This window comes from Colletes gigas, unplaced genomic scaffold, assembly GCF_013123115.1.
Source record: "Colletes gigas isolate AHSC1104 unplaced genomic scaffold, ASM1312311v1 Colletes_gigas_Sc00003, whole genome shotgun sequence".
In the NCBI taxonomy this organism is placed as follows: domain Eukaryota; kingdom Metazoa; phylum Arthropoda; class Insecta; order Hymenoptera; family Colletidae; genus Colletes; species Colletes gigas.
In genome coordinates, this window is record NW_025106632.1 from 348472 (window position 1) to 366992 (window position 18521).

Below are 18521 nucleotides of genomic sequence, written 5' to 3' on the forward strand. Positions count from 1 at the left end.
GACGACGTATTTCGTGAGAATTTCGTTTATGGTTTTTGGAAGCGCATAACTTCGTTAACCCCGAAATTTCCAAGTGAGCTCATATGTATGTATATCATACGTTATACGAGCCCACTGAATACATTTTCTCTATCCATCGTACGGTACATTGACTCAATATCGTAATAAGCCAGCATTTTTTTCGTAAATGGTAATTATTAATAGTTTTGTCGTTTTTTTTTAACCAACATAATACTGTATGCCAATTTGTTATACATATTTATAGTCGGCTCGATCCATCGAATATTACGCTTACGCCGAATATCATCCATGCCACGTATCGTGTTGCATCGATAACTGCTAGAAAGCAATTTTCAATATCGTTTTTGCATTTGGTCAAAGCAACAATATAATCAAAGCGATTCCCTTCCGTTCGTGATTTCATTTTCCGACGAAGCAAAATTGACAAACTCTGATCACGTTAATTGAATTTAATTAACATTAGCGGACCTCTGAAAATTCTCATTGGACGAGAACAGCAGAGATTCATTATGAGTAGGCTTTAAACGATTGATGTGACCTCATCGATAACATAATTATACGACCACGTTCCGGTATAATTATTATTTGACAAATAGGTACAGTTCGTTGGAATTTTTTCGGATTATTAGGGAGTACATACATATATCGCTCGACAAAAGAGCTGTAATGAGGTCTCGACGAAATGTTAATCCATTATATTTACCTGGAGTACACGTGCATACATACACTACGAAATAGGAAATTTAATAGGAGATAAATAGAACGTGACTGATTCGTTTATTTGATATTTCCCTCGTTGTTACGTTCTTGACGCGACTGAGCACCATCGTCCCAAATTGTGTATCCTTAAATCAAACATTCGCACTTGAAACAGTCTCATACAATCAGTCAAACAGAAACATTCTCAAACACTCATTCGCAGTGAAATATTCTCATACATTCAAAGCATACAGTTTAAATCACACTCAGTCTACAAATGAACAAACGTAAAGTTCAAATACTTGCTAAAAATCAATTTATTGACATGAAAAGACGAAAATTATAAGCGATTAACGCAAACTGTAGCCACGTTTTGTTGGAGCTCGGATAGAGTTGTTACGAGCATCGAACTGCAGCTTTTGCATTTTCACTTCGCTTCAAGTATTGTTTTTGTAAATAGTTCAGCCTTCGAGAAGCTTTTATATCGTACACTATTGCTCGCTGAAAGTTCATGTAAATGCACTTTCCAAGATAATGAAACGATGGTATTCTAATACGTTTATGTGGAAATGGTGTACTCGTTTTACAAATAATCTCTGGAAAGTATTATTGGGATTCGGATTGTTTCCAATTGTTCCGGAAGGCGAGTATATCTGGGATGGTATCGTAGGAAATTACTACGTAAAAAAAGATAGGGCAAAAATAGAGCAAGTCGAAGCTGCATTATCCGAACCAGAGCAATCTCGACTATCATTATTAGAGATTGTAGCGATAGCTCTGCAGAAAGTAATACATACAACGTTAATCGACCAAGCAGAGGTGGAGTGTTCCACGAATATAATATTTATTGGCATTTCTAGGGAAGCTTTTACTAACGCGTAGAATGTTGAGATCCAGGAAACGAGTGGTCGAGAATATAGCTAGATCGTTTCATAGTGTAACGAAAACTAGTTTAGTAAATGTACAAAGTACATAGTTTATTCGAGTGGCGTCGTGAAAGGAAAAAAGTTTACTAGATGTATAAAGTAGTTTAAATAGTATCGCCGATAACCTTGTTATATCATAGATAATAAGCGATAAGATTGCATCGCGTCAATCCTGTCTATTTTCTACATACCGATTGTGTCAACATGAAGTCAACGTATTCTATAAATAATATTTTTCATTGTTTCATCTTCTTTAAAAGATTTACTTTTGATATCCCCCATTAACAATAGCTGTGTTTGCACTATCTTTAATATTGATTACATTATATAATAGATACCGATAACGGACAATAGTTGCACATTTTCGATTTATTCTCTCTTTGGAAATTATATTTTGGAACGAAAGTAAAGTTTCGATTATACGCAAATTGTTTACAACTATGTTGACGTTTCGATATGTTAAAAGTTTGTACATGTCAACAACGAATAGTACTTAAAAATTAATAATATACTCAAGATTACGAATTAAATTAATAAGAACTATGATTAGGGTTGTATTTACTTCAATTTATATTGAAGATTGGACCAGATGATTCGCTGTGTGATTCTAATTCTTTGCAGATTGATTATTTTGCGTTGCATTCGACGGTTCCCGTTTAACTTATCGGAGATGCTTGTCTAATTTTGTTTTTCAAGAGTGACATAATTTATTCTAGACTATATTACTTATATACAAATAGCTTCTTACAAGCTCTATCCCCATTTGAATTCTAAATAAAATTGAATCTAACTAAATACAGTAGTCCATGGAAGATCGTAAACGATTTCTTAACATGCCAGGAACACGATAGGAACAAGAAAGTTTTCATGAAACTTTTTTCTTGTTTGACACTTTCTGATTGCCATTCGCTGACTTCAACACGAATCGTACCGCGACTATTAAAAGATAAACCGAAAGCAGCGCGACAACCAGAAGGAACGCGTAAACGTCCAATAGCTGCACTTGCCACCATGTTAAATCCATCGCGGGTGATCTAAGCGCATCTGCACCGTGTCTAATAATGTATTCGATCCAATAAACAGCAGTATCCGTCGCGCTCAGAGGTCGATCTAAGAACTTGGCAGAAATCTTCCGCACCGTATCCCTGAAAACGAGACACAAAATACAGTTGAATTATTCGTATTTGTGCAATTTGATATTTTTAACTCGATATTTTAATTTCTTATTCACCCCCCCTCCTCCGCCATCATTGTAATTATCAATGCCCACATTCAAATTTGTAATTTTCAACATCCATTTTCTAATTTGCAATCTCTCGTTCTTAAATTATTATACAGGGTGTTCGGCTACCCCTGGCACAAATTTTAATGAGAGATTCTAAAGACCAAAATAAGACGAAAATGAAGAATATCAATTTGTCGATTGAGGCTTCGTTAAAAAGTTATTAAAAAATTAAATTAAAATATTTCAAATCGTTCTGGAAAAAGTATTTATTTTCGGTTGCGGGGGTCAATTGCAATCATTTTTGGTGAATAATCATACCCTCGAAATCCTACGCATTTTCGAGAAAAAAATTCGGGTAGATGGACAAAGTCGACAAAATTAAAAAAATTTCAAATCGTTCTAAAAAAATTATTTTTAGGTTCAGGGGTCAATTACAATCATTTTTAGCCAATACACATAAAAAAATTCTTTACCGAAAATATACTCTGTGGCCGTAAATGTTTCTATAACTTTTTAACGAAGCTTCGATCAATAAATTAGTATCCTTGATTTTCGTCTTATTTTGGCGTCTAGAATCTCCCATTAAAATGTTTTCATTAAAAATACCCCAAAAATATCCCAATAAAAATACCGGGTCCGCCAAATAACTTTTTTTTTTCTTGAAAATGCTATAAAAAAAACTACTGAATATTTTCTCAAATTTCTTTTCTTATTTGAAAGTACAATCCTTCCGGTTAATAATGGAAAATAATTTCATTCAAATGGCTGCCTCGGCTGGCCATGCAGTAGCCTTCACGATCGGTCCAATTTTTAAGCACATTATCGATTGTGTGCAGCTGTATTTCCACCAATGGCTTCACGAATATTGTCCTTTAAAGCGTCAATTGTCTCTGGCTTGTCGGCGTAACACTTATCTTTGACGGCACCCCACAAATAATAGTCCAACGGTGTCAAATCGCAGCTCCGAGGTGGCCAAACGACATCAGCTATGCGGCTGATAATGCGATCTTCAAAAACAGGGCGCAAAGCATCGAGTGTAGCTTCGGCTGTGTGGCACGTAGCGCCGTCCTGTTGAAACCAAATGTTGCCAATATCCTCCTCTTCAATTTTTGTGAAAAAAAATTCGTTCAACATGGCCCGATAACGATCGCAATTGACTGTAAAGGCCACTCCTTGCTCATTTTCGAATTAAAATGGCCCAATTATGCCTCTGGACCAAAATCCGCACCAAACAGTGGCTCGTTTTGGGTGCACCGGCTTTTCAATGTATGCGTGTGCGGGTTTTCTGTGCCCCAAATGCGACAATTTTGCTTGTTTACATACCCGCCAAGATCGAAATGAGCTTCATCTGAAAAGATGATTTTTTTGGCAAAATCGGCATCTTCTGTAAGTCGATCGCAGGCCCACTTAGCGAAGCGAAAACGCATTGGATGGTCAGTTGGCTTCTTCAACTCCTGAACCAATTGGACTTTGTATAGCGTCATACCAAGGTCTTTATGCAAAATTCGTCTCAATGATGTCTCCGAAATGTTCAATTGGTGAGAACGACGGTGAATTGATGATGTTGATGGCGCTTCACGCACACTTTCTGCCGCAGCAGCAATATTCTCGGGTGTACGCACTGTTTTTGGCTTTTCACGCTTTGGTTTATCGACGAGGATGCCAGTTTCTTTCACTTTTTTCACAAGATAACGAACATACGGAGCTGACGGTGCTTCTCTTCTTCCAAAATCCGTACGCAATTTTCGCACACATTCTGCAACATTACCATGATTTTCAAAGTAATGTCGCAATATTTCCCAGCGTTGTTCAAGCGTATACACAACCATATTCGTTCAGCGGAAGGATAAAACTAATTATGTATCTGTCAAATCAGACATGAGCTAAGTGTTACCATTCACGAAATAAGCACTACGTACTTGAAAAAAAAACGTTAGATGGCGGACCCAGTACATAAGATAAAAGTTTATACTTGGTATTTGTGCATCTGAATATTTTATTTACGCTTGGAGCATGATTTTAATATGTGTTTAGGGAGAATGTTAAACCAATATGCAATAATCTACCTGTATTTGGGATCGTGTAGAATGGCGTGCAGCGCTTTGTCCATTTCCTCCTGAGTCAGTGTCTCGATGTCTAATCCTACTGCAATGTTGTTACGAACGTAGGTATCGATATTGATAAATTGATCGGCAAATAGCGGTATACCAATTAGGGGTACACCGTAGTGAATCGCTTCCTGTGTGCCCATAAGACCACCATGAGTGATGAACGCTTTTATGTTTCGATGCTCTGCAAGAACAGACTCGATGTTATTCAAAAACGTTTCTATTTGTTTCCATCGTGCCTTGTAATTAATTGCAATCTTTTAAGAAACCACTAACAATAAATCTAATAAAATAGGCTCTGTATTCCTTGTCTCTTTTAAACTACTTAATGGGATATAAACGATTCTACGTTTTACAAAATCTCTATTCTTTTTTCCTCGTCCTTTTATCATTATCATCGTATAGACCGAAGCAAATAGAATTGCTCAAAAGTATTTTCGATAAAACTGGCATACTTGTTCGTTTTATCTGTTTCGGGCTCGACCCATTTAGTCTTGTTTGAAATGCTTTTAAGGAAAGCGACTTACTCAGAACTTTGACCTGGGGAATCCATGGTAAAATGTGAATGTTTTTCGGTAAGCCAGGCGGCAGCTCGCTCGGATTTGGAATTTTCATTAAAACTCGAACAGGTGCTATCTTTCCCAGAGAGTTGTAGAATATTTCCAGATATTTGGCCGGGAAAGATTCGATTTTCACCATCGATCCGAACGAGAAGTACATAAATCCACTGGTGCTCTCGTTCATCCATTTTTCTAGGCTCTGAAAGACGCGTTATATGTCGTTTAAACAACAATGTTTCCGGTAAAAATTTACTATATTTTGAATCGTCGAATGTCCCTGACTCGAAGCCAAAACCATAAACGCGTAAGCTCGAGTGGTCCAATTTAGCGACGTTGGAACCGTTCCGGTGTACGAGGTACGAGATTAGAAGGGGCATTTAAAACGACATGGGAACAGTAATTACAGCAGGCAGTTCCACTCCCTCCTCTTGAACGTGTAATCCTCCGACTTCGATAAGCGCCGGCGCCGTATCCTTTATTCCGTTCATGGACATGTGAGAATTAGTCAAGATCATCGCGACGCTGTTTTCCAGTTCCCTGATGTCCGGTAATCCGGGGCCCAGGTACTTTCGCATGATCTCGTTCTGTTCTCGCGTCGCGTAATTAAAGTAAAATTTGTTGTACAAAGTGTGCAGAAGATTATACGTCCTCTGCGAGAAGCTCATGTGCTGGGAGTAAGAGAGGAGATTGTTCGGCGCGAAGGCAAGATTCTCTGGATTGGCGATCATGTCGTTGCTCCATGGATAAAGAACCGAAGAACTCACTCCCACCACGGGCACTTTTAATATGTGACCGATAGCCGCGTAACAATGAGCACCGAATATCTGAAACAGATCAAGGAAGAATAGTTTTAGGCGTTGAGTAAGGTTTGATGAAAAGATACCAATGAATTGAGTCGACCGCGAAACGATGGAATTGTTCTACGAACGATCCATCTTCGATGCAGCCATTTGCAAGCGCACCCTTGGGATTTCCTAGCTCACCTGTCTTAAAACTTTAGCGTCCGATGACGCGGAGGAGAAGTTTTGGTCATTGGGTATTACCGACGACTGTAGGAATGTTTGGAAACTACACGGTGTTACAATGCTTGGAATTTACGCAGCAGTTGGCCATCCGTGTTGGAAGTCTGAAATTTCTTTCAAGTCTTGTACACGCTTTACGAGTGTAGCAAATATAGCGCAGAAGATAACGAAGATGAATCGTCAATCGTCAATTGCAATTTCATTTTTCCCGCCCAGTAAGCCAGTTTAGACCCAACATCGACAGTATGGTTTCTTTCACACGGATACTATATTCCCTCATTCGATAGCAACCCACGCGGGTAAAACTCTCGAGCGGATATGTAGCATTAGAGAGCAACGATAGCAGTCTTCGCGAAGGGTCCATTCGGTGAAGAGAAAATTATACTGCCCGAAAAGATTTATTTCCCCGAGATTCCGAGATTCCGAGATTCCGAGATACCGTATAATCTATTTTATCCTCTTTCGTCCGTATTCTCTTTTCCTTCCGTACCTTCCACATCGGACACGTTCAACTACCCAAAATGCAGGCACGAAATATGTATACTTAAATGCCACCATCTTGACTCCAAATATTCTTTTCTTGCTTCTTTTTCCAAATCGAGTCTATTTTTCATTACTCGGCCAGGAGTTGGATTTTGGATTTACGCGAAACGATTACACAGCAATTCTGTACTTTATTCGCTACAATTTTTTACCCTCTTCCGTCGTATCAATAATTATCGCCGTCGATAATGATTTATCGAATAATAACAGAACATGGGTGTGTCATCGTTAGTCTCGGGTGTCATTATTATCGCATGTTTCTAGATTAGGCACAATGACTTTGTAATTACAAGCAAACTGTTTGCGCAACTGAAGTTTCTTAACGACGCCTGTTAATTTACGAGTTTCGTTTAAAAAGAACGAATTCGATAAAGATTATCGTGTCGCGTTCTTTTTACTTTCACCGTCGTTATTTATGATTTCTCGCGATTAGTTTCTATTACACTCGAACTCGCTGCAATTTGACAGTAAATTACCAACAACGGTTCACGTAAATAATGCTGTCGAGGTAGGAGAGAAAATGTCTTGTAGAAAATACACCGAGTAAATAATATCGGAACCACATTAGGCTGATTAAAAAAAGGCTGCGTTCGTACTTTACAATTCATGAGCTGGCTAGTCAAATCGTTAAATGCATTACGGTCGAAGGTCGACGCAAACCGCCGAGTCACGATAATTGTAATCGAACAATTTCTAATACCAGACTTGTTCCAAAGCTGTGAACGTTCAAAGTTATTTTTATGTTTCCTGTCTACCGTTCAAGTAGATATCATACGTTATGAAACACTCTGTACATCGACAATAATTTCTAACCAGCTCTCTTGGAATAAATGAGATATGTAAAATTCTTATCGATAGAAATAATGATTCTCGCCAAGTAAAATTCAAACGTTCGTGGTTTAGGAAATCCTTTGAGGAAATAATGATAAATTCTTTACACGTTACTTATGACTAGACTGCGAATGTTTATGCATTTATGGGAAATTTTAATCCTGAAAAAACTACAGAATGCATTTAATATGCAAAAATATAAGAAATACTTAAAGCAAGATACGAATTATTATATGTATTTAGGGGTTCGGACAGCCCTCTGGGAAGCTTTCGTTTCATTAATTCTATTAATAATTATGACTTATTTTTATTTGTACGAATTAAACATGGTTGCTTCGAGTTGAGATTTGTTCAGGCATTAGAAATGCCGATGTCGTCCGTGCAGCGAAAATAATGGCCAACGCGTCTAATAAACTGTTGCGTATTAATATCGTGATCATATTGGCGAGCAATAAAGTGGACGAGGGTTGTGGATTACGAGAAAGGGAGGGTCGTATAGGGTGGAGTGGAACCACGAAGAGACGGAATAATTAGCAACAATTTTCAGAGCTCTTAGTACAATAATGCCTCGACTTGGAGATGCGTTTGATTTTGTTTGTTAAGCAGACGTTCGGCATTCTATCCTCGTGCTATGCCGATGTGTACGAAACACGTGAGCGTTGTGTAAGACACTTGAAAACGTATGACACGTACAGACTGTTCCGTTTCAATTCAGAAACGAATTGTGCGTTTCTTGGAAAGTCTGTCGAATCGAACTTCGGCTAGTGATATTCGATCGCGACGCTAATTATTATTAAAAGTTTCCATCGTTTTCGTAAATTCTTTTCTTTATTAATACAATATAATATTTTCCACCGGTTCTACTTAATTGTTATTTTTTCCAAGAATATTTCATTTTCTCGCTCGTCTGGATAAGGTCATTGCCCTCGCGATGGTGTGGCGTGGCTGGACTTTCCATGAAAATTCATATCAGATTAGTAGCATGCACGCCCTCTCTATTATTTTAGTAGAATTTTCAGGTATAAAAGGAGCATGCATGCTGCACGTTTCACGGGCTCGGTTTCTCAAGCAAAGACTTACGAATAATTATCGTTCGAGAGCAAGCAACGATGAAGAGTCGGGTTATAGACCCCTTCGAACGTTTAGTAAACCTTACGGTACTGTAGCCATCGCGATATAATGAACGCTTTCGCTATTATTATTATGTTTTGGCGATAAGAAAAGCACGCATATACCGCTCCTTCCAGCAATTTCCTATCGATACTCGCGAGTAATCTGATTTTAACGTACTTGAACGATAAGATGATTACTTGCTTAAAAGATTATATGTATATACATAATTCCTTTCAATTTCCTGTGTTAAATTTGAAATTAAGCTCTTTGTAAATTCATTACGAGTCCATCGATCTTATCTAATTTTCCCTAAGCCCGTATCAACCCATATAGAAATGGAAAGATCTCCATCGATATTTTCCATCTATCTTTTTTAACGTTCAAACTATCCGTCGTACCTATCCGAATAACACGTCCCCGCAGAAAACATATTAAAGGCTGTGCTCGTGATCGAGTCATAGAGAGAGTCTATAGAACGACACTATCGTACCGCTGTTGCATGCTTAATACGTTTTAGTAAAAAGATTGTTGCCGCTAATGTGTCAACGCATATTGTATTTTGCACGAAACGTAAACAGCGCGTTATGACGTGATAGTCAATAACGTTCAGTCGTATGTTCGTAATTAAGAGAAATTATTTTAAGGGATGATTTTACGAAATTCCGTTCGATTGGTCTTTTTATACGTACATATATCCACTTATAAGAATTAATAAGAGTCAATCAGTATTTCTTTCAAACGAGACATGTGTATTTATAAACGTGAAAGTGTGAAAATTTCTCGAGTTTCCATCAACACTTGCACTCTATCGAGCCCCCACTTTCATTGTCAGGTGTTTTGTATCGCTTTGTAGTACGAGCAAGAATTCTTTTCGAGAGGAACAATAAGTACAGAGCATGTGATTCGAGAGAGGGAGGGGCTACGCATAGCGTTCATGGAAATAGGTAAAAAGATCTTAACGAATGTAATAATACATATACATATAGAAGACGTCTTGATAATCATGATTCTTCCTAGATGCAAAAAAATGATAAATTGGAAAAGTGAAACTCGTACCTCGATGATAACCAAGTCGTAAGGTGGATCCTTGGGCGGATCACGCACGAGCTTTTGTACATCAGGATGTCCCAAAAAAAAGTGACAGATATCGTTTCCCACCAACGTGGCTATTACGTAAGACATAGGCTGATTTAGGCTGTATTGGAATTTTGAATAAGTCAAATTGTTCATAAACGCCGTGGACACTGGAAGGACGACCACATCCGTGTAATTCGGAATCGGTTTTTTAAGAGGAAACAACATGCCTATTACGTCCACCTGGTGACCCTTTCTAGCCAGACTCTTCATCATGTGTTCGAACATTATGAAATGACTCTTCCCTTTGTATGGAAACACGCCCAATATTCGATATCCGTGACGCATGAATAGCATTGCCCAAAGGCAGATTATCGACAGCAACTTCATCTTGATCCTCAATTATTTAACGTCACTGCACCTTCTTCGAGTTCGGTGTAGTTTGATCAACATGAATTCTTTAGAACAGAATAAGCAAACTGCAGCAGAGAGAGAGTCTGTGCTTCAATTTACTGGCAAGCGAAGTCTCAATAGGACGGTAGATCCATGTTTAAATAAAATGTTACATCGCACAACTTGTGGCATATCAGCAAACTATTGAACAGATTGCTCCATCGGGAAACTGGTCCTCTGGTTAGGTTCTATTTTTTCAAAACTGATACTTTTCACGGTCCAAGTACCGTTCGGTTTAAATGATCGAGATGAACTATCAATTGCAATAATATTTTATGCATACGTATGTTTCGATATTTGTTGCGTCACAGATGCTCTTATGCATTTATGTAACGATTGAATAACAAGACTTTTTATAAATACTATTTTAAAACTACTGACAACAGTTTAGCATCGCGTATAGATCGATCCCAAGGAATTTGACGAATACCAAGAACGTTTATTCGGATGTACATTCGCACAGTAAAACTGAGAAATTGATTTACCAAAATTTCACGATGGATATATGTACATAATCAATGAAATACTCGAAAAGGTTCATCGTTCCTGTATTAGACTTTTGCATTTTCCAACGAACGATCTAATAATAAGAATCGTCGAATACTGATTGACGAAGAGATCGAAACGTAATCTAATTTACTGCTTACACGTTTACGTAAGTTGAACGTTTCGTGTATTGAACGAAATTTAACGTAGGTAGTATACTATATTACCGAATGATTGAAGTTGGGGAAAGTTTCACGTTCGAGCAACCAATCTCTTTGACTTCCATCTACTATTCTCTACCCCCGAAGTGTAATATCAGAGACATTGTGCGATTTCTGTTTCTACCAATTACCCGGAAAGTTTGCAGTTAATTGATGATGTTCTACATCTCTTAATTTCGTACTTGCGTGCAACCGACGTGTTCAAGGGGATTTGAGGCTAGGATCTATATTTTGTTAGAATGTCAGATGTAATTACTGTTTTTCGAAAAAGAATTAAGAAGAATTTTTTCATTTATAAATCTTTAAATCTCCAAAAATTGTTTGAATAAATATTGAAATAAAAATTTATCAAAGAACTGTGAGAAGTTTCGGGCACAATCGCTACTGTTCGTTAGGAGATTCGCTACTTTCGTCATCTCACTTAACTCGTGTAGATTCCACGAGACGTATGTACATAGATCGCGTTATAGGGGTCACTCGACAAGCTGATAATAGTAATTTGTGTTTAAATTATAGTACGAAACCATAGTACAGCCGGCCACTTTGTCCAATCCCCTTTGGTTCAATCAAGCGCTGACAATATTACAGATCTTACTCGACAGGAGAACCTGCTTTTCAAATATTCAGTCGGTCGAGGTATGTATATTTCACAATACGTGTGTACAGAAATATTTAGCGATTCTTGCACACCAAAGGCGTGCAAAGTCTCTGCTCGAACTATATAATAAAAGTGTTTTTGCATTAAAATCTGCATTGAATTAAAATGTATAGAATTATATTGTCTTACGAACCAATTCGAATAAAAAATATAGCTGGACCTTTGCCAGTTATGAAATTAACTTCTTAAGATAGCAGTTCTAGGTCAGTCATATTGTCACTTGCCAAGCATACTAACAGTTTCAAAATACAAACTTGCTCGTAAATCTTCCGAAATCTCTATCCAATTATGCTAAAAAGAACAATCGTACAATATTTTTACGAGCTTCTCACGAGTGTCGGGAGAGTGAGAAAAAAAAAAGAAATATACCAAGAACACAGTTAGCGAGGGAAGCTTAAGTTCATACCTCCATGACGATCAAGTCGTAGGGCGGATCCTTGGGAGGATTACGTACGAGCTTTTGTATCCGAGGATTTTTTAAATTTTCACAGATACTGTTTCCCAAATACGTGCCCATAGCGTAAGCCGTTGAAATTTTTCCCTCCTCCACTATCTCATCGTAAGTCACGTTGTTCACTATCTGTTTCTCTACTTTAAGCGCGATCAAGTCCGTGTAATTCGGGATCGGGTTTTTAAGAGGAAACGTGCTTATTACGTCCACTTGGTGGCCCTTTCTGGCCAGAGTCTTCATTAAATGTCCGAACATCATGAAGTGACTCTTCCCGTTGAGAGGAAACACGCCCAATATTCGATATCCATCGCACATAGATATCATTATCCAGAGACAAATTATTGGCAGCAGCTTCATCTTGCTTATTTAATTTTCGTTCACCTCGGAACTCAAGTTGGCCCTACTGTTTACGAGCGAATCTCGCCAATATATAGTAACTTTAGTTTTTCGTTCTTCGTTCTTCGATAGGATTTTTTTTATCGAAAATGTACCTCTCAAGCATCGGTAATTTCATTGGAGTAATGTAAAGGAGCACTCGGAATGATCGCACGATCCTCGGTTCACTGTTGAATCGATGTGACAATGTAAGCTGCGACACATGTCACGAGGCACTTGTAGCTATACTGGCGCGATAAACTAGCGCTATATGTACTTAGAGAGTGCTGTAGATAAATCTGACGTTACAATATTCAACTTGCTTTACGATATCTAACAGAGTGATTGGGGTTCTTTCACCGACGAATAACCCTCTTCTAAATCTATGCGACTACATACTCTTATTTTCATTCATGTTGTCGCAAAGTTATCCAGGAAATCGTCGAAATTGATTCCTTCATTCCTATTGCTCGAGTATCCCGTCTGGTTCGATAGAAATCTAAAGTGAAACTGTCGAAGCTTATATTTAACACGACGGCTTGCACGTTTTTGTTTCGATTACGCTGCATTCGCCTCTTTCCTTGTTTTGCATTCCTCAACGATTTCGAAAATACGGAAACTTATTCGGTTTTCATTTGGCTCTGCTATTCACTTTATACGTAGCATTAAACAGTGCCACTCTATCGCGATTAAATATCGTTGATACGTATAAGGAGATGATCCAAATTGTATCGTATCGACTTTAACGATTTAACAGATTCGTCTATACGAGGTTAAACAAATTTTATAAATTCTGGCTGAATATTATACGACGAAATGTTTTCAGATTTATATAATCGACGAATACAGTGTAGATACTGATAATAAAATTATAATTGGAAGTTTATGTTGCGTGCGTCTCATCTGTTCCTAATAATCGTCTCCTCAACACAGCAAGATTTGGTACGCCGATACAAAGTTCTTTTTTTATGTGTTCAAGAGTAATTTACTTATATGTATGTATAGTACATATATGGAGAAAGTTTCAAAGAAAACAGCTAAAAATCTGCGGTGTACAGAAAAATTTTAAATCATATCCACGCTATGATTAAGAAACGGTACGATTTCAGCAAATAGTGTATCGATATGATTTGTAATTCTTGCTGTTATTTGGAAGACGCGGAAGTAAAATTTATTCGTACGTAAAAAAATGTAAGAAAGCAACGAGTTTCATACCTCGATGATAACCAAATCGTAATGTGGATCGTTGGGCGGATCGCGTACGAGATTTTGTATACCTGGGTGGGCCAAATCCTGACAAAGGTTATTTCCTAACGTTCTGGCTGTGAGGTAAGCCATCGACGGATCCGTATAACTCTTCATCATAGTATATGTTAGATTGTTTAAAAAGGCCTCCGGCACTGGGAGCACGACCAAATCCGTGTAATTCGGGATCGGTTTCTTCATAGCGTAGGTACTTATTACGTCCACCTGATGACCTTTGTTAGCCAGACACTTCATCAACTGTTCGAACATGACGAAATGACTCTTGCCTTTGTAAGGAAACACGCCCAATATTCGATATCCATGGCACACAGATAGCGTCGCCCAGAGGAAAATGATCGGCAAAAGCTTCATTCTCGATTTTCGTTTCTTTAATTTCACTTCACTTTCGAATTCTACTCAATTTATTGTCTGAAATTAAACTTAATTTCTGATAATCTCGCGTCGCATTGCCGTTTAAGGGTGTGAACGTAGGAGATTGCCGCGATCCTTGAATACATATGTACAAACTGTCGGTAATTTGTTAGAAAATCAGTAGAACTTAAACAGAAACTCTGTGCTTGAAACTACTTAGCTGGATTACTTTGTTTTCTCTGGCGAAAGGTCCACAGGATATACTTGCACGATATTCGTGTGTTCGCTGAAGCGATGGGTCAGTAAAAGCTTTGGTACATATTCCGAGGCGCTTTGGAGTTAGAGTGACTAAATTACCGTATGGCATCTGTGCTTGTTAAACCGTCATCGATCAATCAGCTATTAAAATATTTGATTCGTCTTACGATAGAAATATGATATCCGTTGGAGAGATTGATATTCGTTAGCAATCTCAATTAAGATTGATCGTTGGACGGTGGTACTCGAACGGTCGTTGAAAGTTTTGTTTACCCAAATATCAGACGAGTGCTCTGACGTGTGCTCTGTTCGACGAGCAGAGGCAGAACAAAATAAGGAACAATTTGCGGCTGTCCTCTGCTCGTCTTGGAAAGAATTCTGCTTCATAAATTCTTAAATAATACGAGTTTAAAAATTTTTTCGAGAGAATGATAGCTGTTGAACCGAGAGGAAAGACGCTGTTCCGCGTTGAAGAAGGTATTTGCGAAAAATAAGGAAATATGGAGACATAGAAAATATCAAGCGTGGAAAAATACTAGTATCGTGCTCGGTGCTTTTATTGAATTAAAAAATTCAAAAGTGTTTGATTATCACTAGGGTCGATAGCGATAATAGTTTCGTAAATGATGCGATCTAGGCTCTTGAATCCATTATCGCGAAAAATATAGATTCCGCAAATTGTAAAGAAAGAATTTTAGATCAACAAAAACGGTTTCCCAGTTGACTAAGAGATCAGTCTGTTCCGAAAATAGAACAGTAATCGAGATAATCATATCCGAAAATGTGATAACGCTTTGAACTTTGGAAACGATCGTCGGTGAAAAGATCATGCCTGCGTAATCATTTAATTACGTTCCAAAATCCATTATTCATTTTTAATCTTTGTCGTATCGATTATCGTTCGTTGATAGTTTACTGCGTTACGAATAAAGTAATCGCGAAATACATACATATGCGAGTCGTTCCGACGACCGAAGCACGATTACGGAGAAACCGAGCAATCAGCCTTGAGGGAGTTTAATTCAATCTGCGACATTTAACGCGAGTCACCCGTACTCGCTGTTCCGTCCACGTATGTAGCCTAATTGTCTTGTTTGTAATAGTCGCGTGTTAAGTTAACGCACCGTGTCAGAGCTAGTATTGTCATTCGACGAGGTCATTTAACAGCCGTGATACACGTTCTTGAAATTTCATTTGATCCTTTTAAAATCTCTTTGCAGCAAGCATCAAGCGCAAGGATCTCGCTAAATTTAAATAACAAATAATTACTAATAATTAATGTGTATGTTTTTAAAATTTACTTACTGTGTTTGCTAAATAATTTCTTACCGATTTCTTCCTAGAACCTATCATTCGAGTTTCTTCGGTGAACATTTCAATTTTTGAATATTTTGCTGGGGAGGATCGTAAGAATTTTGGAAAGGCTTAGGAGGGGCATAGCAGAAAAAAGGTTGGGAAACACTGGTACAGATTGAAAGAGCTTCAACTCTCGGAAACGAAAATAATCGAGTGCAACGTTGTGCAACATTGTAAGAAAATGATAGATAGTTGACGTAAACTTTCATTATCTCGGGTGTATTACGTGCTTATACTCCAAGAGACAGGGAAACAAAACACCGATACAAGGTGGCAGAGAAATTGAAAAGAATGGTTTGGAACGGTATTATAATATTGTATAATATTATCTCTTGAATTCGTACCTCCAAGATGAGCAAGTCGTATGGTGGGTCCTTGGGCGGATCGTGCACGAGTTTTTGTATTTTTTCATGCCCCAAATTGTCACAGACAGAATTTCCTGCTATCACCGACACACAGTACGTCGCCGACGCTTTAAATACGTCGTTCAATAACTCGAACGACATGTTGTTTACCATGTTTATCGACGATACCGGAAGCACGACCAAATCCGTGTAATTCGGGAACGGTTTCTTGAGAGGAAACGTGCTTATTACGTCTACCTGATGGCCTTTTTTCGCCAGACTCTTCATCATGTGTTCGAACATCACAAAGTGACTCTTTCCATTGAAAGGGAACACGCCTAATATTCGATATCCATCGCACATCGACACCAACACCCAGAGACAAACTATCGGTAGCAGCTTCATCTTCGTTTCTCGTTTATTTAATTTCACTTCACCTTCGACTATGAGATCGATTGTTACAAGTTACGATGATCTTTAAAGGCACATTGTTCTTCACTAGCACGATCCTTTCTGCTCTTCGCCGAGATCAGCTGTCGAGTATGATTTCTTAAACGTTGATAATTATTTTAAAGAAACTGTGTACAATCGGGTCGTAACCTCTGTAGTCGAATCTAGTTAGGTTAATTAGCTTCTTGATGGTGGTACTGGAAGAGATTGCACAATCTTGAAATATCCGCTGGGCTGATCAGCTAGCTAAAGTTTCGGTACATGTTGGCAGACGTTTCGCGTAACACTGGGGCAAATGATTTTATGAAACGCTTACAGTCTCGTAGATAAACACCCAAGCTATAATGCTTGATGACAGAAGCACGATACATATGTATATGTACATATAATGGGGAAACTGAGATTCTTTAACGAATATACAATGTATGTCAACGGACTCGTTCAAGAGATAATTCGAGCGAGTTCAATCGGTCGGTTCTGTTCACCCAGCAAGGCGGTTGTAATTTTGTTTGAAACTATTCGTGAAGCCTATCATAGGTTACAAACAATTTCAATATTCTGACGTCCTTCGTTGCTCAAATTATGTCGTTAGTATGTTAAACGATTTCATATGTAAATGCTGTTTCGAAGCGTCCATTAATGGTACCTATCGTTAGCGGGCTATTTTGAATTTATTAATAAATTGCGATTACGAAACCATTTCTATTTTACTATAAATCGTCGAAGCTGCTGGAGGATAAAAATATCAAAATCACTTTCACTTTATCGTATTACTTTTTTTCTTTTATTTTTGAACGATATGTCGTCACGTGTTTCGACACATGTCGCAAAGCACTTTGAGTAACATTGGAATCATTATGCAACGCTTTGAGTTCAATAGTTGCATTCGTCGTTGCATCGTTCGACGATAAAAGCACGATAGTTAACGGAAGAGTCGAGATTTTTTAAACGATTAGTGTATCCATCGATCGTCGAGCAGAGAACTCGAGCGGATTTAAAAGATTCTCTCGACCCAGTTCAGCGTTTCAATTTTCTGGGTCTATTAATTTCCGAAAATATTGTTCAATCGATAGTCCATGGTCAGATTTGGAAATTCGAAGCTTAATATCTGCACGCGTGTAAGAATTTTTTTTTAAATTGACAAAATACGTTGATTTTGTAAACCTAATTATCTAAAATGATAATAATAATAAGATACAGTAACGCGTTTTGTTTTTAAAATAGGATTACGTTGGTATCTGGAACAGTCTGTTGCTCCTTCGGTTCAATTATTACGTAACTATGACATGCAAGGAAGTGAATACATATATGACTCGGCACTATTCTATCTTCGAACAAAACACCGTTAACGTTTCTAATCACACAGCAAGTGCCAAGTTCAGTGACGAAAGACAAGTCGGGACGTTGACTAATTGGTATGGACGATGGAAACTACCAAATGTTTCTAAACGATTTCTAGCTTCAGAAAAATAGAGTTATCTTTTAGAGCTATCTATGTGTTTCTACCATTAGCTATTGACATGTTTTCTTAGCGGTGTCCAGTTATCTTATGATTTTTCTTTCCATTAATTATACATAAAAAATTTGCAATTAAACATCGATATTCCAGAAATTTGTCTTTGAAATCGGCCAGCTTGTCGCACTCGAGTGCTTACAATTGGTGTTTATTCGTGTCCATGACCTAACTGTTAAACAAATCTTGCTTGGTCATCTTTTAATATTGCTTGTTA

The 18521-nt window shown here is 37.9% G+C and overlaps 2 protein-coding genes across 9 annotated transcripts in view; one reads left to right on the forward strand and one right to left on the reverse strand.

The window, feature by feature from the left end:
- LOC122404548 (calcitonin receptor-like) overlaps window positions 1–18521 on the forward strand; it is a 160254-nt gene that overhangs the window by 51705 nt on the left and 90028 nt on the right. The gene's annotated exons all lie outside the window — the stretch shown is intronic.
- On the reverse strand, window positions 2070–17424 carry LOC122404547 (UDP-glucosyltransferase 2-like). Of its 2 annotated transcripts, none has more exons than XM_043408590.1 (5): window positions 16342–17424; window positions 5944–6363; window positions 5507–5738; window positions 4938–5163; window positions 2070–2791 (listed from the first exon to the last, which is right to left on the reverse strand). In XM_043408590.1, exons 1-5 carry the CDS (start codon window positions 16744–16746, stop codon window positions 2512–2514), a joined length of 1563 nt encoding a protein of 520 aa, XP_043264525.1. In that variant the 5' UTR covers window positions 16747–17424; the 3' UTR covers window positions 2070–2511. The 2 variants fall into 2 exon arrangements, with proteins under 2 accessions (XP_043264525.1, XP_043264526.1); XM_043408591.1 differs by lacking the exon at window positions 16342–17424 and adding an exon at window positions 12347–12953.